This window comes from Quercus robur, chromosome 9, assembly GCF_932294415.1.
Source record: "Quercus robur chromosome 9, dhQueRobu3.1, whole genome shotgun sequence".
NCBI lineage: Eukaryota > Viridiplantae > Streptophyta > Magnoliopsida > Fagales > Fagaceae > Quercus > Quercus robur.
In genome coordinates, this window is record NC_065542.1 from 41,869,449 (window position 1) to 41,897,329 (window position 27,881).

The 27,881-nt window shown below is 35.9% G+C and overlaps 1 protein-coding gene across 2 annotated transcripts; it reads right to left on the minus strand.

The window, feature by feature from the left end:
• Positions 1-497: 497 nt before the first annotated feature.
• On the minus strand, positions 498-27,782 carry LOC126698450 (structural maintenance of chromosomes protein 1). Of its 2 annotated transcripts, XM_050395670.1 has the most exons (19): positions 27,069-27,782; positions 25,039-25,275; positions 23,791-24,024; positions 22,514-22,752; positions 15,716-15,982; positions 15,254-15,524; positions 14,577-14,701; positions 14,161-14,270; positions 13,965-14,072; positions 13,704-13,843; positions 10,764-10,853; positions 10,458-10,666; positions 7,021-7,190; positions 3,891-4,000; positions 3,417-3,793; positions 2,649-2,783; positions 1,737-1,988; positions 907-1,134; positions 498-806 (listed from the first exon to the last, which is right to left on the minus strand). In XM_050395670.1, the coding sequence occupies exons 1-19, from the start codon at positions 27,504-27,506 to the stop codon at positions 758-760; spliced, it is 3,789 nt and encodes a 1,262-aa protein (XP_050251627.1). In that variant the 5' UTR covers positions 27,507-27,782; the 3' UTR covers positions 498-757. The 2 variants fall into 2 exon arrangements, with proteins under 2 accessions (XP_050251627.1, XP_050251628.1); XM_050395671.1 differs by lacking the exon at positions 2,649-2,783 and having other exon boundaries at positions 27,069-27,781.
• Positions 27,783-27,881: the final 99 nt, after the last annotated feature.

Below are 27,881 nucleotides of genomic sequence, written 5' to 3' on the forward strand. Positions count from 1 at the left end.
CACCCTTATCTTTAAAAAATCAAAACCCGAATCAAAATTTGACAAATGTCATGTGACAGAACATAATATCATTCTAAACATACATAGCTGTATACCAAGGCTATCCAAATCCAATAAGAAAATCTACTACAGTTGCTCTCATGAGCAGGACTCAAAGAACCAGCCAAACCGTGCAAGCAGCAGGGTTTCATAACCTATACCTTATACTGTGTTAGAATTAACCCTAGGGTCATTAAAATAAAAAATAAAAATAAAAATAAAAAAAATTCAGGGGGGTGCACACCCTTGGCATTTTCAAGAGGGAAACAGACTTGTTTTTTTGTTAGCAATACCAGATAATACCAAAGAACATAGCATAACTTGCTTGTGACTGTAATTTTAAATCTGCTCTTGCTATTCATTTTGGGTCTGCTATGAGGGCATTTTACGTTTTAAATGAGATGATTTCATGAATCTTTCTATCAAGATAGAACAAATCAAACCCTGACCCATGTCCAGATAAAATGCATGAAAGCTTGCGACTAGAGATTATCCAATATGTTTCAAAATAAGAGCAATTTGATTGGCTGGTGACATTACCACACACATTGCTGGACAGACATCAATAAAATCAGATAAACCAGTGATCTTTAGATGCCTAATAAGAACAGAACACCAACTGCAATGCAAATTAGTCATATTTACAGTAATTTTAGGAATAAATGTAACCAAGATATTTACAGAACAAGCAATTCACCAGCTGCAGCTCCAAGTGCTTTCATGATTCGCGGTACTTTGTCAAGTCAAATGTCAAGGTTCTTGAGCAGCTGGAAAAAGTAAGCATAATGGTAATACCGCATATTAAAATGTTGATATTGTGGGTCAAAACAACAATGAAGGAAAAAATTATGTATGTGAAGAGGCTACCTTCTCTCGGCATCCCTGAAAACCCCAACCAAAGCCTCAGCCTTGTCATAAAAGCTATCTTTCAATGATATCACAATACTTTGAAATCCATTGCCTCCATCAGCATCTTGATTACCCCTGGCCCCTTCGCATGATTTTGAACGAATGAATCCAGCAACCTTAGCCACATTTAAGTTATCCAATGCAGCATCAACTTCGTCCAATATGAAAAATGGTGAAGGCCTATAACTGAAACCATTCGTACAAACAATGTGAAAACCCATCAAATAATGCAACTAATTTTGTGCAGAAGAAAGATACTTTTATGACAAAAGTGCTTTTTATCAGGTATTTATCTAGGCAATGGAACATTGCTAAGAGCATCTAAAAAGCAAAGCAAATAGCAATTAGAGAGAGAGAGAGAGAGAGAGAGTAGGAACTATAAAGGTAGAGAACAACAAAAGGGGCAGAGGCACATAGATGTCTAACATCATATCCACAAAGAAGAGTTAGGAGAATTAGAATTAAGGGATGTTATATCCCCAACCATGACTCCCTGTATATATTATACAAATTACATTGAATCCAAATCCAAACTGCAATATATTGATTAAAGGAATTTGCAAATTGAATCAGAAATTCCCAATTCCACAACACAAATTACAAATGTATAACATCATTGAGTGCAGACCGTCTCTACATCTTGGAAAGTTCCATTCAAAATACTCTTAAAATATGATCAGTTCGTGCAAGACTGCAAGTTCTAGATGCAAGTTTGCATAGCATGTGCGCATGGGTATCTTGTAGCATGGATGAAAAAATAAAAACTGTTATATTCTTCTAAGGCATACCTGTGGATGGAAAAGAGCAATGCAAGTGCTGCGACAGTCTTCTCCCCACCAGACAGCTGTTCCATATCACGGAAGCGCTTTGTTGGGGGCATAGCAGTGTACTTGATGCCATGTAAAAATGGATCATCTTCATTTTCTAAGTTTAAATACGCTGTCCCACCCAAAGGGTGTGTGTTGCTCTTTGTCAATTGTTTGTAAATCTTATCAATATTGTTAGAAATGTGGTTGAAAGCATCCATAAACAATCTGTACCTGCATTCACAGAAACATACTCAGCTTCATCTTTTTGATAGGTAAATACAACTCACGCACCCACACAGAATGGAACCTATGAGTATATGACCCCATCCTTAATCTCTTCAGATGGAAACACATGCCAGGTGGTCCAAAGACAATTGGACAATATATGCACAACCATGTGCATGGATGATTTGCAGGGACAGGCAAATAAGATTTCACATTTTAAATGACAGTATCAATCATGATATATGGGCACACACTTCAGAGTTGACCTAGGTCTCTCCGGAGTAAATACACTTTATAAATCCCGCCTAAAACGAGGAACCAATCCCATCTAGTGGGATATATGACTTTACCTAAGAGAGCAATAAAGGCAACCAAAGAAGTTTCAAAAGTTACAACTTCAGATGATTAAAAGTCAGTTAAAATAAAACTAGATTCAGGTCTTAAGACAAGAGTTAAATGAATAGAACAAATGTTTGGAGCAGAAAGAGTCCATGAAGAAACTTTTTCGTGGCATTGACACTCAAGCACTCAAGAAGTACTTTGGGAAGAAAATCACAGAACTACAGGAAGAAAAAAGAATTGTGCAGAAAGGGATCGTTTGTTGGCAGAAGTTGAAAATTTTGCTCCTAATTCTGATGGGCACACAAAAAGAGTCTCAGAAGAAACCTTTTGGTGGCATTGACAGTCAAGCACTCAAGCAGCACTTTGGGAAGAAAATCACAGAACTTCAGGAAGAAAAAAGAATTGGGCAGCAGCAAAGGGATTGTTTGTTGGCAGAAGTTGAGAATTTTGCTCCTAATTCTGATGGGCACACAAAAAATGCAAGATATTCTCACTTGAAAACTAAAAGCACTTGAAGCACAGATTTTAGATCTCAAGAAAAAACAGGAAAGCCAGGTCCAACTTTTGAAGCAAAAAAAAAAAGGTGGGGGGATCTTAAGACAAAAACCTTAAGAAGCAGTTTAAACGAGAGGTGGTGAAAAAAGTCACAAGCAGAAAAGATGTCTCAAAGAATTTAAAATTTCCACCAATAGGGCATCACAAAAGTGACCAATCTTCCTGGCCACGTGGTTTTTTTTTATTGATCATTTCATATCACCCACTATGCATGATAAATATCAGAATTTAAGTAAACTAAACTGGCATGTAAACAAACTAAATAGTTTCATTTTGTAAATACTGCAGCTTTGGGATGGATATTAACTAAAACGTAAAACAAAACTAAAGAGATTAAACTCAACCTACTGCTCTATCCATCACACTGGCCCGAGGATCTTTTTAATCTATAGTGTTGTTTGAGGAAACATCTATTTCCAACATTCCAGCTCTCAACATTAAAGCAAGTAACACTTACCACAAGGTCATATTGTATTAGTTTTTAACCTTTATCATAATAGAATGGAGATTACCATGGTAGTATAGCAATTACTGTACCTCTCCTCCTTAACAGAGTTGAACTTATCAGTTTTGTCCTTCTCTTCTTTTCGGGCTGCTTCAAACTCTTCAATTACAGCTCTTTCCTTTTCTTTCAGAGCCTCATACTGGTCTAGAGCCCTCAAATTTGGAGCAGTTCTTTCAATTTCTGATATTAGGGCATCCATTTTTTGCTTGAAGTCTGCTTCAAGCTTCTCTCGTTCAGCAGGTCTCCTGTCCTGCAGAAGAGATCTATTTAGCTGACTAAAATCAAAAACTGGGCCTGCTGTTGAGGACTCTGTCTCCATTGGGTCCGATCTGGGAAGGCTTATATGTTCTAATTCACACATATCTACTATTTCCTGCATCCGTGACTTCAGCTGTTCTATTTGTGTCTCCTGAAATAACAAGGAAACATTTGTTGGGCATTGAAATTTATTAACAAACATGGTATGACACTATGACGTAAGAAAAAAAATCCCCAACAAAACTAACTTTAGAAGATATCTGACGGTTAATTTTGGAAATGCTTGTTGTAGCTTTAGAAGTCTGATTTTTCCATTCTTGCATCTCCTTCTCGCACTCCTCCAACTTGGTTTTCCAATCTACAAAAGTATGAACAGAAGAAAATATTACATAAGCTGCTAACAAATTATTAACATCAATAATTTAAGCATAAAAAAAATAATAAATAATAATAATAATAATAAGGAATTAGAAACAGATTCACACCCAAGCGCTAAAGTTAAATTTGTCCCAAATTTTAATACAAACAGTAACACAGGCTACACAAGTAACACAACAGAGTTAGTTTCACCTCAATCCCAAACACCATCCCCAAAACCCCCAACCTCATCCTCCCACCCAAAAGAATAAACAGAACTATGCCTCAGCACACAGAAGCATCCCTAAGATGAAGACTTCTGTAAGCTCTTAGCTACTAAAATAATTTTTTGATTACTATGTCAGTATTGAGAAGCATGAAGCCCATAAAATTAAAAATAAAAAGCAATAGTGATAGAAAACTAACACCAATTACAATTAATCATATTAACAACTAACATACTACTTATTATAAGAAACCCTGAAAAGAATCCTTCCCCATTTTTGATTTGGTAATAAGAAATTTTATTAGAAAAAAGGTAAACCTAAATTACTCAAGGAGAATATAAAGGTTCTCTTGAAAAATTAAAAGATCAAGATACACTAAAATAGAAGAAAAAGGAATTCTAATTAAGGCAGGCCTGCAATCATACAAGGATCTAAAAAATAGGGATTTTTTTTTAGTGTGCTTCTAGAAAGTTTCAAAGCCAATGTATGCTAAATTTTTCCTTTATGTCCAAATGATCCACATAAGAGACCCTGTAAAAGATTCTTAATGCCAACAACAGGAAATGTATAACAACTGCTAGTGCTAGAAAAAGAAAAACTTAACCATGACCCACATTGCAATTCATTGGTTGGGTCAAGGGTGAGATCTACACAAATAGACTAAACCCAACAAAAACAACAAACCCTTTCTAGAGATGATCTAGCACTTTCATGTTTAATACCATCCTTGTTTGATACCAGCCTCATTAATGCCAATGATCTTTAGCTCAAATGGTACTTACTCCCTTCGTAAAAAAACAAGGTTCAAGACTGCATCCATTTGGAACCCTATTTTGGAGAAGATGGAGAGGAAGCTGTCTGGTTGGAAGCGTCTATATTTGTCTAAGGGTGGTAGACTTACTCTCTTGAAGAGTACCCTCTCTAATCTTCCCACATACTATCTATCCTTATTTACCATCCCTTTAGCAGTGGCTGACAAATTGGAGTGTATTCAGAGGAAATTTTTATGGGGGCCTTTGGAGGAGTGTTTTAAACATTCTTTGGTGGCTTGGGAGAAGGTGTGTTCACCTCTGGAGATGGGTGGTTTGGGGGTTAGGAAGTTAGTTCACTTCAACCAAGCTCTATTAGGGAAATGGTTATGGAGGTTTGGCCGAGAAGGAACTAGTCTTTGGCGTAGGGTTATTGCCACCAAATATGGTGAGGGTCTAGGGGGGGTGGACTACAAAAGAATGTAGAAGGGCCCACGGGTGTGGCCTTTGGTGTGGTATTAATGTCGGTTGGGAGAGGTTCTCCAAACACTTGGCTTTTGTGGTGGGTGATGGTTCCCGAATACGTTTTTGGCATGATAAGTGGGTTGGGGATGCCTCACTTAAAATGCTCTATCCTCAATTATATGCGTGTTCCAATGACAAGGAAGCCTGTATTTCTGACTTGTTGGATCATCAGGAGGATAGGAGTAGTAGATTTTGGAACGTGAGATTTTATAGGAATTTTCATGAGAGGGAACTTGAGGCCGCCTTCTCTTTCCTAGAACTTGTTCAGTTTCGGATCCTAAGAGGTATTGGGTGTGAGACCCCATTGGTGCCTTAATGGGAATGGTAAGTTGACACTCGATCTTTCTATTATAAGATCAGGGGTACATCTCTTTCTTGCTTCCCATGGAAGGGGATTTGGAAAGTCAAGGTTCCTAAGAGGGTGGATTTCTTCATGTGGACCGCAGCCCATGGTCGGATTCTTACCTTGGATAATTTGATGCTTCGGGACCTCCCTTTGGCGAATAGGTGCTGTATGTGCTGCTGTTCTGCAGAATCTGTGGACCATCTTCTCATTCATTGTCCTGTTGCTTATTCTTTGTGGGTGCACATGTTACAAGCTTTTGGGATTCAATGGGTCATGCCAGGTTCTGTGGAGAGTTTGATGTCTTGTTGGAGAAATTAGTTGGGGAAATCTGCTTCAGACATATGGAATATGGTTCCTGGCTATGTGATGTGGGTTGTTTGGATGGAAAGGAACCGGCGCTCTTTTGAGGCTCTGGAGAGAACGCTTGTTCAGTTACAAGCTCTCAGCCAAAATACTCTTTTTGAATGGGCTAGGTGCTGGGGTTCTTCAAACCGTTCTACTTTGGAGTTTTTTTCTTCCCCTAGAAGTGCCCCTTAAGCTACTCTTCTTATTCTTTTTTCCGTAGCTTTTGTTTGCTGTTTTTTGTGTTCACCATCATGAACACCTGTATTTGCTGTTTTCGTTTTTTCATGTTGAATATAAGTCTTACTTATTACTAATCAAAAAAAAGTAAAAAAACAAGGTGGAGGGTTAGGTCTTGGGTGGGTTAGTTCTTGGGTTCAATATCCACCAAGTGCGTGTGTAACTTACCGATATAATAATAATAGTTTTTTAAAAATAAATAAAAAGCTCCAAAAATAAAGGGAGAAAACTCTAAGTGTCTACCAGTACAACCCAAAAACCAAGTTCACACTTCAAATATGAAGCAGAAGAATTTCCAATTTAACCTACCCTTGTGCTAGACAGTCCCATAAATCATGGACTGTATTAGCCTGAATAACTTTTGCCAACAAATACAAATAATAGTTTCTCAAAAAAAAAAAACAACAACAACAACAAAAAATACTAATAATCAAACACTAATTACAAAATAAACTCCAGCCAATTGACTCACAACATAAAATATATAAGAAAAAGAATGTGATATCATGGCATCAGGACTTCAAGGCATGGAAACTTCAAGATTTATTTTATCAACAAATACCTATGGTAACATGTGGAAACAAAACCATACCTTTTACTTCTCCCTTATATCGGATTATCTCAGCATTAGCTTCCTCTGCAGTTGACTTGGCTTTATCCTCTCCAACCTTAATCTGTACTAAATCAGTTTTTAAAGCACTAATAGAAGATTCTAGCTCCTTAATTCGTGATTCCATGTCCCGGTTTTGCTCATACTCCAACCTAATTAATAAGAAAAGGCACAGGCGCATAAAATTTTGAACAAATGCCAAAGCAGCTACAAGTATAGTACATTACAAGCAACCCATGCAATGAAGGAAAAAATTGGAACTTCCATCTGAACAACCATATCTTTATGGAATTACACGTGTGATTGAGTTTTACTTCTCTATCAAATAAAGATATTTTGTCTGTCAAAAAAAGGAAACAACACACACAAAATAGTAGAAAAACAAGATAGGGCATCAAACACTTGAAAGAACTAAAATTTCATAACTCATATTTCCTCTCACCTTCCTTCTTGAGTTGACAATGTTTTTTCTAAAAACTTTTTTTTTATTACATATTCTTTCTAAAAGTAAAATAAAATGGATGGGTGAATAACTGGAAAGGTGGAAGCCTGCTTACATCAGTTTTCCACAGTTTCAAGCTCCATTTTACTCTCTAATGGAAGCTATATGAAACATTTTCCAATAAAGATCAAAATACCTAGCAGCCTAAACTAGTACAGAGTGGCTTTTATAGTTCAAGACCCAACTTAGAGTCCTCCAAAGCAATGATTCAATTTTTGTTTGGAACCTAGATTATATTTTGGAAGCCATTCTTCTTATTAAAAAAATGGAAGCCTTTCTATTTTTTTTTTTTTTGATAAGTTAAACGAACACCCAGTAGGCCTTGAACCCAAAACACCACCTTGCTCTTACAAATGAAGATGGTGCCATTCGAGCTAGAGCTCATTGGCAAAAAATTTTCTATTTTTCATCTTTCCTGACATATTTTGGCACTCCTATAAGCTGGAAGTCATGAAGCAATGTGATTTTATCATTGTGCCATATTTAACCTAAAATCGCATGGAATTTTCTCCACTTGTAAATAGGGGCTGGAGGAAATACAATTCAATCCCGTGCAAGTACATTTGTTATGTAATCAACTATAAAATTAAACTAGCATTTAACCCATGCAATGCATGGATATTTAGACACAATCAAATTCTTTTAGTAGTAGGGCAATGAAATTTTCTAGAAATGCAAATTTTTTTTTTAGAAGTCTTTTAGTAGTAGGACACTAAGAATATACTCTAAACATCACCATGAGCAGAAATTCTCAAAAAATAATAATTATCTACTTTTTTAATTTCAATTTATGTCAAAACAACCCATTACTGAAAAAATGGAAGACATGAAAAACCTAAACATATCCCAAGAAAAAACAATATAAAATCCACAAACATCAAATCATTGTACCCTCAATTGCATTCAAAGATGGAAGATACTGACGCTCACTATTTTCCTAACCAATTGGGGTTTAAGTGATATCCCTGTGGTAGTGACACCCTTTGAGGTGCCTGATACCTGTGGTTTGATCTCCAACTCTCCCATCCCCCAAAATCTATCAAAAACTATTTTCCAAACCAATTGCAATCCCTGCCCAACAAAAATCTCTCAAATTTGTTCCCTAGATAACCATAAAATATACTGGAATTCACCGCACAGGGAAAGAACATGTTGTGTGCATAAATCTTTCCTACTTCTAAAAATAATTCCAATTTACAAAAAATGATTCTATAGTATTAGAACTTATCACAGCCATAAAAGCACAAACTCAAAGCCTAGAAACTAAGAGATTCTCAATAGAACTATATGCCTAGCATTAGAAAGGATCATCTATTGCAACATAATATCATAAACTACCACCTGATCAAGATTGGTAATAATTAAATTATGGGCATTCCTATTTTTATAGAATTTAATGGAAATGTCTGCCACACTTATCAATCTGTCCAGAATTTTGCACTGTTTATCGTTCTAAATTGATGTCTTGGTTGCTGCCTACATTAGGATCTGAAACCTTCACTTCATTACTGTGATATGCATTGTTTAGATGATTCATTACTAAGAAGTTTTCAATTTTTCATTAGTTTCACTCTCCAGCTTAAAGTCATTCCACATTCACAGTTCTTAAGACCCCATCTTTGTGTCATTTTCAACTTCCATATTTACTTCCAAGATCTGAAATTTCATCCCCAAGCCTAAATCTCTAAAATCGCCATCATAAATTTACTTCTGGTGTCAATACACATAAAGATAGGATTCAAAATTAGGGAAGATGCTTAAAGATAGGAGTGACCCATATAGACGAAAAGATGAAGGAAAGTATTTTGATATGGTTTGTTCATGTTCAAGGGAGAGTGATTAATAAACCAGAAGAAATGGTGATTTGATTCAGAGTGAGGGAATGAATAAAGGTAGAAGAATACTAATCAAAAAAAAATAAAAGGTAGAAGAATTAAAAAGGACATGTCAATTAGGGAAGTAACAAAGACAATGACTTTGGATAAAATAGAATTGAGAAAAAGAATACATTAGGTCGACCCTGACTAATCTTACTAAGGATTCACAGCCAACACAAAAAAGTTGGGACTAAGGCTTCGTTTTTGTTGTTGTTGCCGTTGTGTCAATAACTAATCTGGGTGTTTTTTACCGTCAAACAACACTTGCCACTTCCAGCAGATACTAAAGAAGCTTTCACTAACATATATATTCATAATATTGATGATAATGGTAGGCAACAGACACTTACTCCAAATGTCACTCAAAGGAAAAGCAGCATGTTTGGTACATAATACCTCGCAAGGATGCTTTACCACGTGTTACAAGTGAAGAATGCAGGAAATCTCGTTTGCTTAGATCCTCACACGTAAACTTAACTAGTTTGCAACAAAAATTGAAGATTCATCCCTACAGATAATATTCATGGCACTGGCAAAAGAACTTAGAATTATAACAAATAACCACTTCTAAAAGCTTTAGCAATAAGGGCCACGGATAAACAAAAACACGAATGCCATATAAGTTTCATGTTGACAGACTTTTCAAGTTCAGTACATACATTCAGTGAAGCATAAACTCAGCAGGGCATGCATGAATGGAAACACTTTTTTCAAATTAATAAATTTTATTAATAAAAAACAAATGCACCAAGTACAAGGATGTATGCTTAATTACACCACAATTAAGTGCTATAGCTACGAATGGAAACACACACAGAAAGCAAACATTTAGAATATACCTGTATATACATGTATCCATACATATGTATATACAAACACAGATTCCAGCACGAAAATGTTCATGCATACATGTCTATACAAACACAGATGCCTGCATGAAGACATCCATGCATAATCTACACCAATCATCTTCTTATAAAATTTAAAATGGTATTACCAAGTAATTAAGTCAGACAAATTGACAGAGGAAAAAAGCGTACTGGTATTTCAACTTCGACAGCTGGCTACTCAAGCTAAGCCTTTCTTCAGCCATATCTTGCGCGGCCTTTAGTTGGTTTTCTTCATATTCACGTATGTTTGCCACCCCAACAGATTTACTAAATTCTTTGTAGATACGATCAACAATTTCATTGATCTTCTTCTCCCGCCTAGTAATTTCAATTCTCCTTCTGTCAACATCACTATTTAACTGCATGCAAAAAATTAATAAAAATCATTGGAATCAATTGTGTAAAGAGCTAAACAGCAATAAAATAAATGAAGGACGATCATTGTCATAATATTACTTTCTGCAGTTCAGGGCTTATGCGATTGATTTCTTGTTCAATATTTTTCTTCTCCTGCCGCAAATTTTCAAGTTTGTCCTCAATGCTTCGCTGCAAATAAAATAATAAAAAATTTAGATAATCAATTATAACACAAGGTGCTTCAATAGCAGAAGCAAAACCAAGAGTTACCAACATAAAATGAGTAGCATAATGGTATCTACATGACCAAACTGTTTTTACACCAATGTTATTTGTTAAGCCACAGCCCATGGTGAATATTCCAACAGCCTTAACCCCACATCTGATGCAAGGAGCAAAGAAAATTTTACTTTATATTAGTTTTATTTACCTTTAGAAGTCATTTGTATTTATTTTTGCTTCATTGGATTTGGTTTTGTCTTTTTAGCTAATGAGGTTATTAGTATTTTATTTAATTTCCTATAGTTAAGGTTATTTTTGAAACTCAATAATTGGCTTTAGCCCAAGTCAATTAAGATTAAGGCTTAGTCCAAATAATAAAATTTAATCGAGTTTTTTTCCTTCCTTAGCTTCGTAATGATTTTTAGGTTTTGTTCATTTTCTTGCTTGGAGCTATTCCAAGCAAACCTCGGTACTGATTCCTATGCTTATTTTTTATCTGTTCTTATTGATTCTCAATAGATTTGATATCTTAATATCATTTGATGACCTCTAACATCATGCAAATAGTTCCCTTTTCATAAGTAAATTAACATCTCATTCTACCCCCAATCATCTAGCTATTTGAGAAGTAAACTGCTCAAAAATTAGTGTGCTGAAAAATCTAACTTGCCTAAATGCTGCCCCATGAATATTCCCTAATACTGCAATAGCAATTCTATAATTCATCCATCCTCTTAAATGCTCATAGGCAATCCACTATCAATATCACCCTCCTTAAGGGAATGCACCCAAGATAATTTATAAACATATTATATCTTACAAGCAATGCAGAACATCTTCTACATCCTAAATTCACTACAAGCCTCTTTATTTGTGAAGAATTTCAATTCTCAAACTTGTTGGAATATATGGATCTTTTAAATTTTAGAGGCTGGATTTTATTTTTAGGTGTTTCTCTAGCATACTTCCCATGTACACTTGAATGTTAGCCTAACCAAGAAAAAATTAGATACCATCCTGCATAATTATTTTGAAACAAATAGTTCTTTTGAATTAAAACAATAGTTTTTGGCATCATACTACAAAATTTGATAAAGCCAAAAGAGGTGATACTGCTTGCTTGCTTGGACAATTTCCACAACTTTTTTGAAACAATTACACAATCAGTCATTCGAAACTTGCCCTAAGCAGAACCCTAAGAGTCATTTGAAACTCACTCTAAGCAGAAACCTAAGAGTCCGTTTGGTTGGGGAGATTTTGGCAAGATGGGATTGAAACTAGAAGAGAAAATGATCTTTTGGGGTGTGTTTGGTTGAAGGGGGGATTTTTTATTTTCTATGGGGGTAAGGGGGGTTGTTTCTTCCCAGGCCCACATTTTTCGGAGGTTTATTTTTTCTCCAATTGTGGGCTAACATGGAAAAATACCCATCTACCCCTCTCCCCCCGCCCCAACCACGTTTCTTTTTTTTTTTTTTTCCCTTTTTTTTTCTTTTTCAAGCTTAAACGTTAGGGTTTTTTTGTGTAAACACGAGGATATTTTTTCTTATAAACTTTTTTTTAATGTAACAGGGGGGCATGAGAGTAAATTTATACAAACACCATTTTCTATCCACTCATTTTTCTTTTCAACAAAACAAAAGAGCTTTCCACCCCCCACTTTTCAATCCCCAACATTTTATTTTTTTGATAGGTAATAAGAATATTATTAAAACAAACTAAAGAACAGATGAAAGCCAATACAAGGTGTTCATGATGGTGAACACAAGGAAAAGCAACCAACAAAACAAACAACAACAAAGAACATGAAAAAACTTAAAGAGCAATACTAAGAGAAGAAATAAACTCTAAGATAGTGGAGCATTCCGAGAAGACCCAACACCTAGACCAATCAAATAAAGTCTTCTAGCAAAGAGCTTGTAATTGAACCAAGGATTTCTTGGTATTCTCAAAAGAGCGTCGATTTCTTTCCTTCCAAACAATCCACATCAAACAGCCGGGAACCATATTCCATATGTCTGAATTAAATTTTCCCTACCAAAACTCCAACAATACACCAAGCTTTCCACAGAGCCTAGCATGACCCATTGTGCCCCAAAGATCTGAAACATATAAACCCACAGAGAGTGAGCTACCAGACAATGGAGGAGAAGATGATCCACAGTTTCCTCATTCCGATGGCACATACAACACCTATTCACCAAAATGCGCCCCCTCAGCATAAGATTATCCAATGTAAGGATTTGCCCATGAACCGCTGTCCACATAGAAAATGCCACTCTCCTAGGGATCTTAGCTTTCCAAACACCCTTCCACGGAAAATTGGAATCAGCTGCACCCCTAATGATATTGTAATAGGACTGGGTATCAAACATGCCATTCCCTTTGAGACACCAATGAGAAGTGTCATTCCCACCACCCCTAGGGATCCGAGATTGAATGAACTCAAGGAAAGAGAAGGCAGCCCCTAATTCCCTTTCATGAAAATCCCTATGAAATCTCAATCAAATTAAAGCACCCCACCACCCCACCATTTTCTATCCCCCACTTTTCCATCCCCTAACTAAACAAAGCCTAAACCTCAATCAAATTAAAGCACTACAAATTTTTTTTTTTTTTTTTAAGTACACAATAGAGGAGGGTAGCAGATGAGAACAATAAATACATGACAATGGGGATGGATGCACAAGTCAAATACCAGTTGACACCCCATTATAAATCTAAAAGGATGAAAAATCAGCAATACAATTTAAGTATACAAAACTAAATTGGAATCTAGGAAGAAAAATATATAAATCATAAATTAATCACTGAAAGCACCTTCTCAATTTCCGCATACTGAATCTTCTTTTCGAGTCCACTAATTTTCCCAGATGCTTCTGACTCTTTTACCTGCATCTCTCTAATTGATCCAAGCTCTTCCAACTCCAACTCCAACCGTTCCTTCCTTTTCTGCCATTCTACAGAAAAGCAACAGCAATGCTACAGCCAAAAGACTTGAAACCAATGCAAAATGAAACCAACTTTTGACCTTTTTATCATCCCATGGTTTGACTTAAAATCAAAACAAAAGAAATAAACCTTCAATCTTTTTATCATCCCATTGTTTTGACCTTGCTTCCATTCCACCACTTGTACCACCAGTCATGGTGCCAGATTTTGTGAGCAGAATTCCATCAACAGTTACAACTGATTCAAGTACAAATAAATATTTTAATACAAAATCAATTTGATGATTAGGAACAGGTAAAGAAGGGAAAAGATTAGTGATAATTACCTTTAAACCTCTCACCAGTCCAGCTTAGTACCTTAGCCTCAGAAAGTTCATCACAAACAAGAGTATTTCCAACAGCAAAAAGAATTGCCTTCTCCAAGACAGGATCAAACGTGTTGCAGTTAAGTTTACAATGAATTTTTAATATTGATTTACTAACATATATTTCAAGATGAAATAAATAGACAAGATAGAGGCAACATACATAAGATAAAAAAAAACCTGGAGTGATTATCATGAGTTAGAGAAGCAAAGAATCATTAGATAAATTGCAATGAGAAGTATCTTAACCACCAAATTAGGATCAGTCTGTTATATATAAATCACCAGAAAGATGTATGCCAATAGGCAGTGCAGCACACATTGAAATTTCACTATCAGAATGTGTAGGTAAAGAGACAAGCTTTAGCAAAGGATATTGGATTACATCAAAGACCAGCTTTGCAGTACCACCTAAGGCCCGCAATCTCTCAATGATTGGCTTCACACGAATTGACTGAAGAGGTATAAATGTCTGAGGAGGAAGCCTTTGTTCTTTCAAATACTGCATAGAAGCAAGAGAAATAACTAGTAATCTTAATCAACTCAATTAAATCTATAATATTAAGTCAAGAAATCAATAACAGAATTATTTTATAAAATCTAGTGCATTCAAACTATTATTGTACTAAGCACGCTTTTGAATTCCTGAAAAAGAAAAGGCAAATTATAAAAGTATGTCATTATAAGGCCAAGGCCTGAAAACAATAAATAAATAAAACAAGGGAAGCGACAACTTTGAGGCCAACAGACCCCACAAACTAAAACCGAAGCTGAGTATACAAGCCCTTCACGTAACAAAATTTGCACCCCACATTGGAAAATAGGTTTAAAAAAAATTTTGGCATCATCATATTGAGGGAGGGGAATCAAAAGGTACAGGTTTTCAGTAGACCCAAGTGGTTAAATAGATATTATATCTTGACTACCTTTACTATGTTTCACTCCAAATACATAAATCCAGCAAAGTATGATAATGATGTTTTCATGTCACTAATTCAACAAATGCCCCAGGAAAAAAAAAAAAAAAAAGCAAGCTAGAAAATATGTTTAGTACCTTAATGCATTCTTTTCCCGTATTTTCATCCTCAACTACTACTGCATCCATAAATCTACCCATAGCAACAGTAACAGCAAGATTATATTTTTTCTGTGTTGGCCTACAAAGATCTGTCATGCGACCATGGACTCCTTGAAACAGGCGTTTGAGAGTCTCAACTGCTTGAGACAACCGGGCATCCCTCTCATTTTCATATCTATCAGCCCTTATATCACGTAGCTGGTCTTCTGTTTCATTAAGTAGCTTCCTCAAATTTTCATATCTAGATCTGTAAGCAGAGGGGGAAAAGGTACAATGGCATAATGTTCAAAGCATAAAAATGTCAGTAGAAAAACATCCAAACTACAGAAAACACAGGAGCAGACAGCAAAAAAAAAATGCCTGCCAGAGCCTAAGCAGGAAAGCACTCTGACCTTAGCAAAAGCATCAGTGAAAAAAGTAAACCAACATGCTGCATACCTGTCAGTTCGATGCTTCTCTTGCATTGCACGCAGTTGATTCTTCAGATCTTCAAGTTCAGCCTTATGTTTTGCAGATGTATCAGAAATTCTTTTCAGTCTTGTTCGCATCTGTTCATGCTGCGAATCCAGTTCACGTTCTCGATTTTGTAGCTGTTGAAGATTTTCTTCCAGATTCTTTTGAGCTTCAATATCAGCATGCTGTTGTCTATCCATAACTTCTTTCTCATCTCTTAGCCTTCCAGTTTTCGTCCCGGCATCTTCCTTACTGCAATATCAGCAATCCAATAAAATTTATAAAGCCTCTTCAAGAACAGAAAGTTCATATTTAAGATATCCTGTTATGAAGAGGAATGTAGTAAAAAAATAATGGGGGGTATGGTAAGACAATGGCAGCTGCCATGAAAAGAGCCCAAAAGAGGACAAAAATTTACAACCACCACCACAGTCGAATTTATCAAACTATTATATGCTAATACCAACTAACAAGATATTTGTATTTAACAAACGTACCATAGCACAACACACACCAGGTTTGACTGCAATCAACAAGCAAAACATGCAAAATACCCACACAAAAATTTTAAATATATATACATATATATGTTCAATATAGAGAAGCCCATCTGCAAATAATCAGCCTCGCTATTCAAAACTATGCACAAGGCTAGAAAATGCCATTGCACAAGTCAATCTAGCCAATAAGAAAATTTGCTCCGGAAAGCCCCTAAATTTGCCAAAGGATATTTTGTTGGGAATGAAACCGTACTATGTGCCCAAAACAATTCCTCGAACCAAATTATAAGCCCCAAGCCCTTAATATGCACACAAACATTTTTTTTTATAAGTAATAAAAATATATTTAAAAAATATGAAGGGTGTCACCTAAGTATACAGGAAGTATGCATCATGGAAAAAAACAAGTTAAGTGCATAAAGTACAAAATTCCATGAAACTATGGACTGAAAAAAAAACGAAAACCTAACACTGCAACCCAGTCCAGAAGAGTCTTAAAAAAGAAGAGTTTAAGATCTGAAACTGATTTCTCTAAATCCTCAAAATGCCGGTTATTCCTCTCCCGCCAAGTGCACCACATCAAACAATGGGGGACAACCATCCAAATAGCACCATTCTAATGCCGCCCAAACTTTCCTTGTCAACAAGCCAACAGCTCCACCACTGTCTTCGGCATAACCCAATGAAAGCCAAACAAAGTAAACACCATAGACCATAAATCAAAAGCAAGAGAGCAATGGATAAGGAGGTAGTCTACTGATTCCCCATTTCTTTTACACATATAACACCAATCCAAGATCAAAATCTTCCGTTTCCTAAGATTATCAATAGTCAAAATATTCCCCAAAAGCTGCAGTCCAAACAGAAAAAGTAACTCTAGAAGGGACCTTAGGCTTCCAAACAATCTTCCAAGGGAAAGACTAATCTATACTTTTTGTTAGAACCTGGTAATAAGAACAAACTGCAAAACCTCTTCCCATAGCAGATTTCCAACACATCTTATCGTCCCCAACTCCTCTCAAAGAAACTCCATAAATTCTATCCATGAAATTGTAAAACGATTCCAATTCCCAATCTTGACTGTCTCTTACAAAATTTAAATCCCAGAAAAGAACACCATTTAGGAACTTCATCAAATCAGCCACAAAGGCCTCCTTATTTTGACTTATAGCAAATAGTTCGCTCAATCTCAAAGAGGTGTCCCCACACCAAATGTCCTGCCAGAATCTAATAGTAAACTCAGCCCCAACCTCAAACTGGATGTGACAAACAAAAAGAAGGCCAACCACGCTAATAGACTTCCACAAACCCACTCCATGAGGGCCAGTAACAGGAAGAGAGCACCAACCTCCCCCTTTACAACCATACTTTATCCCTATCACTCTCCTCCACAAGGCTGGTCGCTCATTCCCAAATCTCAATAACCATTTTTCAAACAACACTTTACTAAAACTTCTCAAACTCCTAATAGCTAAGCCCCCAAAATGAGACGAGCACAAACCGTAGCCCATTTCACCAAGTGAGTTTTTTTAATATCCCCTATACAAAGAAAATTTCATTGAAGTTGTTCAATACGATTTGCATTGCAACCTCCACCGGAATAGGAAAAAGAGAGAGAAAATAAGTTGGAAGATTAGACAAAGTACTCTTAATAAGAGTACCTTTACCCCCTTTTGAGAGATACAAATGTTTCCATCCCGCTAATCTCCTCTCCATCTTCTCAATAATTGGATTCCAAATAGAACTATCTCTGACATTTGCACCCAGCGGAAGACCTAAATATTTCATTGGGAAGGAGCCTCGCTTGCACCCTAGCACATCCACCATATCTGCTATATTTGGAACCACACCCGCAAGGACTATTTCAAATATTTCCCATATTAATTTTCAACCTAGAAAAAACTTCAAACCAAAACAGCACTAATCAGAGAAACAAAATCTGACCAAGATCAACATCACATAAGACCTAGGTATCATCAATGAAGAGAAGATGGGTCATGTGCAAAGAGTTACCCGTGGGACCCATCCTAACACCCAACATGGGCCCTTCCCTCCCAGCCTTTTCAAACATTTTACTAAAAGCATCCATAACAATGACAAACACACAAGACCATCCCTCACAGCTTTATCCAACATTTTACTAAAAGCATCCATAACAATGACAAACAATAAAGGGGATAATGGATCACCTTGTCCTATACTAGGGGTGTCCAACCCACCCGCCCAACCCGACCCACCGCCACCCAATCCGACTGCTCCGGCAGTCAGAAGTGGTCCCAACCTTCAAAAACTTGACGCCAACAGGTCCATTGCGGGTCTCATACTCCAAAACCCGTGAAACCCAACCCGACTAAAAAACATCAAGTCCGATGATTTTTAAGCTTTCCGGCAACTTTTCCAGCCAGATGCGATAGATTTCAACAACTAACACAACTGGATCCAGCGGAGATACACAAAATCCAACTAGTTCTCCGCGCGATTTGGCAGAAATCTCTTCTAATCTGACGAGATCTCCGCCAGATCTGGCTATATCTCACCGGATCTTGGATGGATCTAGCGAGATCTCACGGGATCTAAAGAGATTTCACCGATTTTCGGCGATTTCCAATGGTTTTCGGCAATTTTCAGCTTCACCCAAAACCAACCACCACCTGATAGTCGCCCGACCTGCCCAACCCAATAGTTTTACAATCAACTACGAGTCTGAAAACTCCCCACCCGATCTAATCTGATTGGGTCGGTTGCAGGTTGGGCACAAACCCAACCCGTGGACAGTCCTATCTTATACCTTTAGAGCTTTCAAAGAAACCACACAAAGTTCCATTAATAAGAATGAAGAATTTAACTATAGAAATGCAACAAAAAAAAAAAAAAAAACCTTTTTCCATTTTTCAGGAAAACCACAACGATCCAACATATAAATGAGGAAACCCCAGTTCACATGATCATATGCCTTCTCTACATCCAGCTTTCACAACACCCTGGGAACTCCTGATTTCAGCCTACTATCCAAGCATTCATTGGCAATAAGAGCGGAATCTAAGATCTGTATTTCTTTAACAAAAGCATGTTGAGATTCATAGACAATATTCCCAAGCACCATTTTCAACCTATTAGCTAAAACTTTAGCAATAATTTTGTACACACCCAATTAAACTAATAGGCTGAAAATCCCTTACCTCCACTGCATCAGATTTTTTAGGAATTAAGAAGATGAAAGTAGCATTCAAACTTTTCTCAAACTGAGCATTATCAAAAAAAATATTGAACAACCTCCAAAAGATAAGTTTTGATAATGGCCCAACAAGTTTGAAAAAACACAATAGGGAAGCCATTAGGTCCAGGAGCTTTATCTCCATTAAAATCCATGACCACCCCAAAAATCTCGGCTTCCTCGAAAGGTCGTTCCAACCAGCCAGCCTTATCCTCAAAAATCCTAGAAAAATTCAGTGCTTCCAAATGAGGATGGATGAGCTTATCTTCCGAGTAAAGACTCTTATAGAACCGAACAATACCCTCTTCAATAACACTGATCTGATGTCATCACTCCATCAATATTTAAACTGCCAATATTGTTATTCCTTCTATTAGAATTAGCCATCTAGTGAAAGAATTTCATATTGCTGTCCCCCTCCCTTAACCATAGCACCCACGATTTTTGTCTCCAGCTAATCTCCTCCAACAATGCAGTCTCCTCAATTTCCAAGCAAATTCTCTCTTTTTCACACTTCTCGAAAGAGACACCCTCTCCTCTTTAGAATCCAGGGCATTCAAATCATCCATAATTTTATTCTCTTAATGGCTACATTTCCAAACTTGGTTTCATTCCACTTTTTAAAATCTCCCTTTAAAGCTTTCAACTTCATGGTTAAACTGTAACTTGGAGTTCCATAGAAATTATAAGAGTCCCATCAAATTTTCACCTTCTCCAAAAAATCATCCACCTGAAGCCACATGTTCTCAAAACGAAAAGGCCTTCATCCTTTACGAATATCACCACCCTCCAAAGAAATCGGGAAGTGGTCTGATAAAACTCTAACCAGCCATTTTTTATGAATGTCTGGATAATGCTCCTCCCACTCTGAAGAAAAGAGAAAACGATCTATCCTAGAGCCAGACAAAGAGTTTAACCAAATGTAACTACCCCCCCCCCCCCCCAAAGTGATATTCATTAACCCATTAATAGAGATGAAATCTAAGAAATTATACATAAATTGAGTGAAGTTTTCCGCCCCCAAACGTTCAGAAGGAAAGAGAATAGCATTGAAATCACCACCCACACACCATGGCAAGATCCACCAACTATATAGACCCGCCAACTCCTCCCACATTAGCCTTTTCTCTAAGTTTCAAACATGCACGATTAAAGTAAAAAAGACAACAAAGGACTTGTCTCTTTTAGAAGGAACCGATAGACCTCACAAAAATAAATATATATTTAATATAAGGATGTGGTGTCCCAACCTTTGGCCAAACTATCCCACATCTTACCCATGAGACACCCCGAAAACCTCATGGACCAATAGTGTGGTAGATAAAACCTTGGACCTCCGGTTTTAAGTCACACCCCAAACCACTAAGCCCAGAACCCGGGTACATCACAAAATTGATAACCAAAATGATGACATGGACACACTAGGAGATGCCAACTAGTTGAGCTACAAGGCTCTTGGCACCAAGCAAAATAACTTTCATTGCATGTACCCAATCTAAATACTTTAAACCATTCAACTTTTGTCTTAGGTATTCAATTTAGGCATATCATAATCTTTAATTAGTGATTTTTGTCCTCAATCATGAAAACAGATTTTTCTTCAATCATATAGAACTCAAACAACTCAAACTATAACAATAAGCCAAGCCAACAAACCTACACATAGTAATACACCCCAAGCGCAATCAAAACAATAATTAGATTCAACCAAAGAGCCATCAGATAGCTTAAACCAATTGAACCTCTGAATTCACTGCAGCAAAACCCCTAAAAAACACCACAAAAAAATAAATAAATAAATAACTCAAATCCTCAACAAATGAACAAACCAGTCTCATCCAGCCCATAGAGAGGGCGCAGTTGATAAAGGCTGCCAGAAAGCACTAGAAAGTATATTTCAAAATCAATGCCGAAATTTGAAAAGAAAAAACAAACAAACAAACAAACCAAACAAACAAACATTTGAAAAATCAAAAAATTAAATCATATGGCTTCAAAAAAAAATGAAAAATCACCATTAACATCAGGGGAGGCCAAAGATTCAGATTATGCAGCCACCAAGTTTTGGAGACCATGCAGATGATGGCATCATCATACAGATGCTGACATCAGCACACCTCTGCTATTTGACAATGATCTCCAGATTGTTCTAACACATTTTAGGGTTGGACTGGGATGCTTTGATATCAAGTTAAGTTGTAAAAGATGAAATATTAGGGTAAAGAGAGGAGGAAGAGAACATATATATATATATATATATATATATAGCAAGAGAGAGAGAGAGGGCAAGAAAAAAAAAAGGTTTAGGGTTTAATTAATCAACCCCTTACCATAGCACATATATATATATATATATATATTAGGGTCACATGACAAGGATACAAAAATACATTACGCTAATAGAAAATAATAAGTTAATATAAAAATAATTAAGAGCAACTATAACAATATATATCATAAATATATGTCAACTACGTCCATGCACACATGTAAAACACGTTCCTCATAAGGGAAAAAAAAATTCAGTTCCTGGAATTTGGATACTATTTGAGTAGTTTCATCTTGAGGAGATGTTGCAAAATTCTTTTAAGATATACTTTTTAAAAGAAACACTTTTCTAAGATATCAAAAAATCTTTTATTAAAATAAATATACTTTCAAATTCAATTGATTAATTTCCCAACTTAAAAAAACACTCTGTTACACATCAAAACTTCCACGAAGAAAAGGGTGGCTAGGAAAATAATGCAATCCTGTGCTAATATGGGGAAAAAAACATCTTTTGGCAATTACACACGCACTAAGTGGGTCTTGAACCCACAACCACACCCTCCACCTTGCTCTTACAAGGGAACGAAATGCCATTTGACCTAGAGCTTGATTTCTCCCATAAATTATAATCCAGCCACCATTCAAGTAAAGAAACAGGCATTACCATCACAACAAACACATATTATCCACAATACGATTTTCTTTTATAAGTTGTATCATCCATAATATGATAAAAAGTTGGAAGAAAAGAATACTTTTGTTAAAATATGATAAAAGTTGGAAGCAAAGAATACTTACATTCGGAAATATTCCCTTAATTCATTGTCATCTAACTTAAGTTTTTCCCCACCATCACAACCTTTTACTTGTAAATCTTCTAGTTTTGCAGTAAGTTCCTGTATGCCATTCTTCAGTTCTTCTATATCACGAACATGTTTCCTTTTTTCTTCTCTTTTTCTATCAAGCTCCTTCTGGAGTTTCTTGGTTTTTGAATTTATGCGGGACATTTCCTCCTTCAACTTTAGAAGCTCGGGTTGCTGCAGATAGGAAAAGGACAGAACAAATTATCATAAATATTGAAAACCGAACTCCACATAATTTGCCAAAGTATAGCACGTCACTAATCAGGCCATATATCACAGATTGTACTAAATGCTCATTGGACATATGCCGCACATATATGCCACAGCATCATTGGAAACCCAAAGCAATAATTTTTATTTTTTTATAAATAACAAAATTGAATTAATCAAGAAACCAAATCATTGATACTAAACATTTAGGCAATGTTAAACCAAATTATGCTTCATTAAGTTCAACAAAGACCTACAAAGAAGGTATCTAAAACAACTACTTCAACCTCTGCTCCCATACATCAAATCTCCAATGAATCAGTGATGTGACAGAAGTGGCACTTCATTTCACAAATTTCATTATCACATTTTACAAACAAAAGCTACAATGCTGAGAACAAAGTTCAACTGCCAATTTGAATTTCTACTTCCTGACTACAAACCATCCAACATACCAAGAACATAAGAGCCAAAATTCACCTAAAGCATAACAGCAAACAATACATATGTTGGAAATTATAATTCACTTTCCATGTCATTGAAGACCAAATCAAGATATTGATTGCCAAACAAAATTATTGGATCAGTTAATAAAATAAGGGATTGATTTCTAGAGAAAACAATGGGACTGAAATAATCAATGTGTACTTCAAATTCAAATTATCATTGACTTTTGCGAGTAATCCCCATTAGAGATATGGGTTCTATTGTAATGTATTATCAAAGAAAGTGAATGAGAAAATTAGCCCATTGGGATCTTGTCCCATGATTGTAGGCCACAAGTCTGAAACACATAAACTCCTGTGTCCTCTCTCTTCCCTTTTCTCCATCACTATCACAAATTTCTAAAGTAAAAAACACAACTGAAAAACCACACCTAAGCTTTGTAAATAAACATTCTTATTACAATATGCAAACACCTTAAACCCCCCCACTCATCCCCCCCCCCCCTCCCACAAAAAAAAAGAGAGAAGAAAGGCCAGATAAAATCGAGAAACTCACATTCTTGTCAAGTTTATTACTTCTTTCAGCAATCTTCTTTTCCAAGTGTGTAATCTCTTTAGAATATTTGGATTGTTCTTTCTTCTTTTTACCTGCTTCACGTTCAAACTTCTCTAGATCTTTTATAACATCTTCACGGCTTTTCATTTCAGCTTCAAGCTCCGTGGTCGTCTTTGCAATGTCATTTTCTATGTTGAATAATTGCCATAAGAAGTGCTCTTTCTTCAAAGATTTCTGTGGGGAGTAAAAAGGATAATGAACTAATCCACCACATAAAAAGCATATAACAGATTCTAAGTTAGAAGATTCATAGGAGATTGAGCAAAACAATGCATTCTGAAAAACACAATTTTTGGCCATGTGTTGAGGCTGAAGTCACTTTTGATAAAGTATATTTAGCTATGACTACAATATCTGTATATGTGTCTATGAAGGCATTCTTCCCCAACAACTATATTGACCATGCACGCATATAGAAGAGAGAGAGAGAGAGAGAGAGAGTTTATTCACATTGCATATACAAATATATATATATATATATCTCAGATAAATCAAAATAAAAACAAAACAATCCTTCAGCATCAACAACGAAAACGACACAAAAAGTCAAGATTCATTCTCGATTTCTCTTCAAACAGGTAAATTCTCAGCTGCCATTACGCATCCAGAAAACCATCTAAAGGATGAGTATGAAATTCTTTCGAATTTATTAATAAAAAAAAAGGATGAAATTCTAAGAAAAATTTTTCTAAACACTCTTTCCACATGTAAATAATACCTTGAGGAGAAAAAGAAGATCCTCATAAAAGATTCTACAATTTTCACTCAAAGAAGATATTATGTCAGCTTGTTTCAAATACGAAGAGTTAACGCAATTTTGTTGATTTCCAAAGGAGAGGCAATGGAACTTTCTTTCAAAAGGTACTTAATCGAGACAAGAACTTACACAGACAAAAAGGAAAGTGGCATAAATTGTAACAAAAACAAATATTTTTTAATGAAATTTTACTTTTTTTTAAAAAACCAACTACATATATGTGCATAGTGCTTCTTCAGAATGCACCAAAAAAGCACGCCTAAAAAAATACTTGCTCAACCTTGGAAGAATCAGGATTTGATTGTGGGAGCCTAAGCAAAATAGAAACCTTCAATTGCCAAAACAGAATTTCTGCAAGTATTTAACCAAAACAAAAAAACAAAAACAAAAGCTACTTATACAATCAACACATGCAAAATTGTAATGCACACCAATTGCTCTTGCAAGCGTAGATGTTTCTCTGCTTCTTCTTTTTGTTCTTTCTTTTGCTTCCTCTCCATCACTATTGTTCTTTTCTTCTGATAAGCAAGTGCTGATTGTTCTTCAGCTCCAGCTTTTTCTTCTTCACATTTCTCATACTCTCTCTTGAGTTCATCAGACCCAGATATCTGCTCAATAAGTGCAGTAAGTTCTTTGGGATTTTTGGACGCAATGGACTCCACATCACCCTACATAACAAATTCAATTGGTCATTTGAAGGAAGCTCCAACTTCCAAAGAAATCAAATATCCAACCCATTTACTAGATGCACAAAGACAAGTACCTAAAAGGTTCATCCAATCAAGTACCAATCTGGGAAAAAAATACGCATCAAGTAAGCACAGAGTAATATAGTGGTCGTACATTTCTCTGTAACAAAGTGACCCCATTAGACCATGTACTACTTCTTCCAATCTAGTACCAATCTCAGGGGGTAAATACATATTAATATAGTGTTATCACATATCTCTGTAACAAAGTGATCCCATTAGACAATGTCCTAAAACTAATGTGACTATTTCTTTTATTCTGTCTCTTGGAAACACAATAACATGGTGCTCTTACATATATATACAACCAGTGTGTCTCTTGCAGTGTATTTGGAGGAAGAGAAATGATAGTAGTATCTGATGGAGTTCAACTCTCAATAATTAAAAAATGGGCACAGAAAAAGTCAAATCATGATCTTATTTATCACAACCAAAAAAAAAAAAAAAGTCAAATTGTGATCTAATCATGAAATACATTAATGATTGAGTTAATTCTCCGTTCTCTTTTTTACTAATCAATTCTCCATTTTCTAATGATAACAAAATTGTATACTATATAATATAAATTGCATCCTACACATTGTGGTTTCGCAAAGTAGACGCACTCGAATTTTTTCTTTATATTCATTTTTTTCTCCTCATAACACGTGTACTGTCCTTTTGTCCATTTACTTTACACACCTAAAGACTTTACATATTGACAAAAGTGTACTCACACGAATTCTCAAAATTTAAAAATACTACTCCAATTAAAATTCTATAATCAAGAGTCTAGAAATTTTATTTAAAAAATTGCATTATATTCATTTTAAATTATATTAATAATCTACCTTTTTTTGTTTTAACAATAAAATCTGAGTCAGTATTACACTCATGACATGCTTTCACCATGTGGTCTACTACAAGCACATTCAAATTCTTTTGATAAGTTATAGCACATTAAAATTATTATCATTTTTTACTCTAAGTAATCATCATCAAGTTTCAAGAAATTTATATACTATGATTAAAATTCAATTACCCAAAGTTTCAAGAAACTTATATGGAGTTTTTTTTTTTTAAAGCTATTTTAATAAACTATTATAATTTTTATTTTCAACACAAATGGGGACATACACCTGTGGTTTCACCCCATAATTTAAAGAAATTCTTGTTCCATTATTTTTACTATAAAATTTAATCTTTAATTTTAATTGGTTTACATATAATTCTTGATTAACCCATATATCTTACAGGCATATGCTAGTGTAAATAACAAATGTATGCATATAATATGAGAGACCTTTTAACCACAATTCTCCTCTCCCTCCAAATCCAATTTCAAAAGGTTAGTCTACATTTTCAAAATCCCCTAATGATCCCAAATATCAGAATCTTTTGTTCTTCTTTACTTCAATTCACCATCACTAAAACAACTAAAAAAACTAACTTTTAAAAAAAATAAAAATTGAAAAAAATCAAGAGAAGAAAATTTCTAATATAGTTCCTAAACTACTAAGCACCTTACAATTTGAAATCATTATTAATTAACAGTACAAACAAATTGAACAAACTGAATGAAATGATAGCACTCAAAAACCCTAAAAACACTTTAGAACTCGACAAATCATACAATTTTGAGCAAACTAAAGAGAATTCAACACCACAGTCATATGGATTCATACAAACCCTAAGAGAGAGAGAGAGAAGCATTGTTGAGAACAGAATAAAACCTGAAAGACGAGGAAATTCCGGGCCTTGACTAGAATTCCAAGATCCCGAAGCTTGGCATTGTAGACGTCCCAGGTGACGGTGGTGCCGTCGATTCGGTACTCACTACCGCCGGAGCTGGTGATGGTGCGAGTGAACTGGAGCTCGGAGGAGTTAGCGAGTTGGTAGACTAAGCGAACGAAGGCACGGCGGCCTTTCTGCTCCTTCTCCTTGTCGTCAAAGGCGTAGATGAGGTCTTTGAGTTGAGCGCCACGGAGTTGGCCGGAGCGAACGCCGAGGACGAAGCTTATGGCGTCCATGAGGTTGGATTTGCCGGAGCCATTGGGGCCGATAATGGCGGTGAAATCGTAGAAAGGACCGATGGTTTGGAAGCCCTTGTAGGACTTGAAATTCTCGAGCTCTAAGCGCTGGATTTTGCCTGGGTAGGCTAGGGATGGCATGGCGTTTCTGGTTAATTAGGGTTTTGTTGAAGTGAAAGAGTGGAAATTGGAAGTGTTCGTTGAGACTTGAGAGAGAGAAAGAAATAGAGTGTTTTGAGTTTGAAGAGAGAGAGAGAGAGAGAGAGAGAGAGAGAGAGAGAGAGGGTTTGGTTTTTTGGGGTGGGAATTGGCGGGAGGAGGAGGTGAGGTGTATGCAGGAATTTAGGGAGCGTGAGTTTCCATTTCTATCTTTCGAATCGAAGGACCCGACCAACACAGCGAGTGAACGAAATGTTGTGACTCTTGTGACTATTTTGATTTTTTTTTTACTTTTTTAAAAAAATTAGAATATACAAAAAAATAAAATAAATAAGTGAGGGTGATAAAAAGATAAAA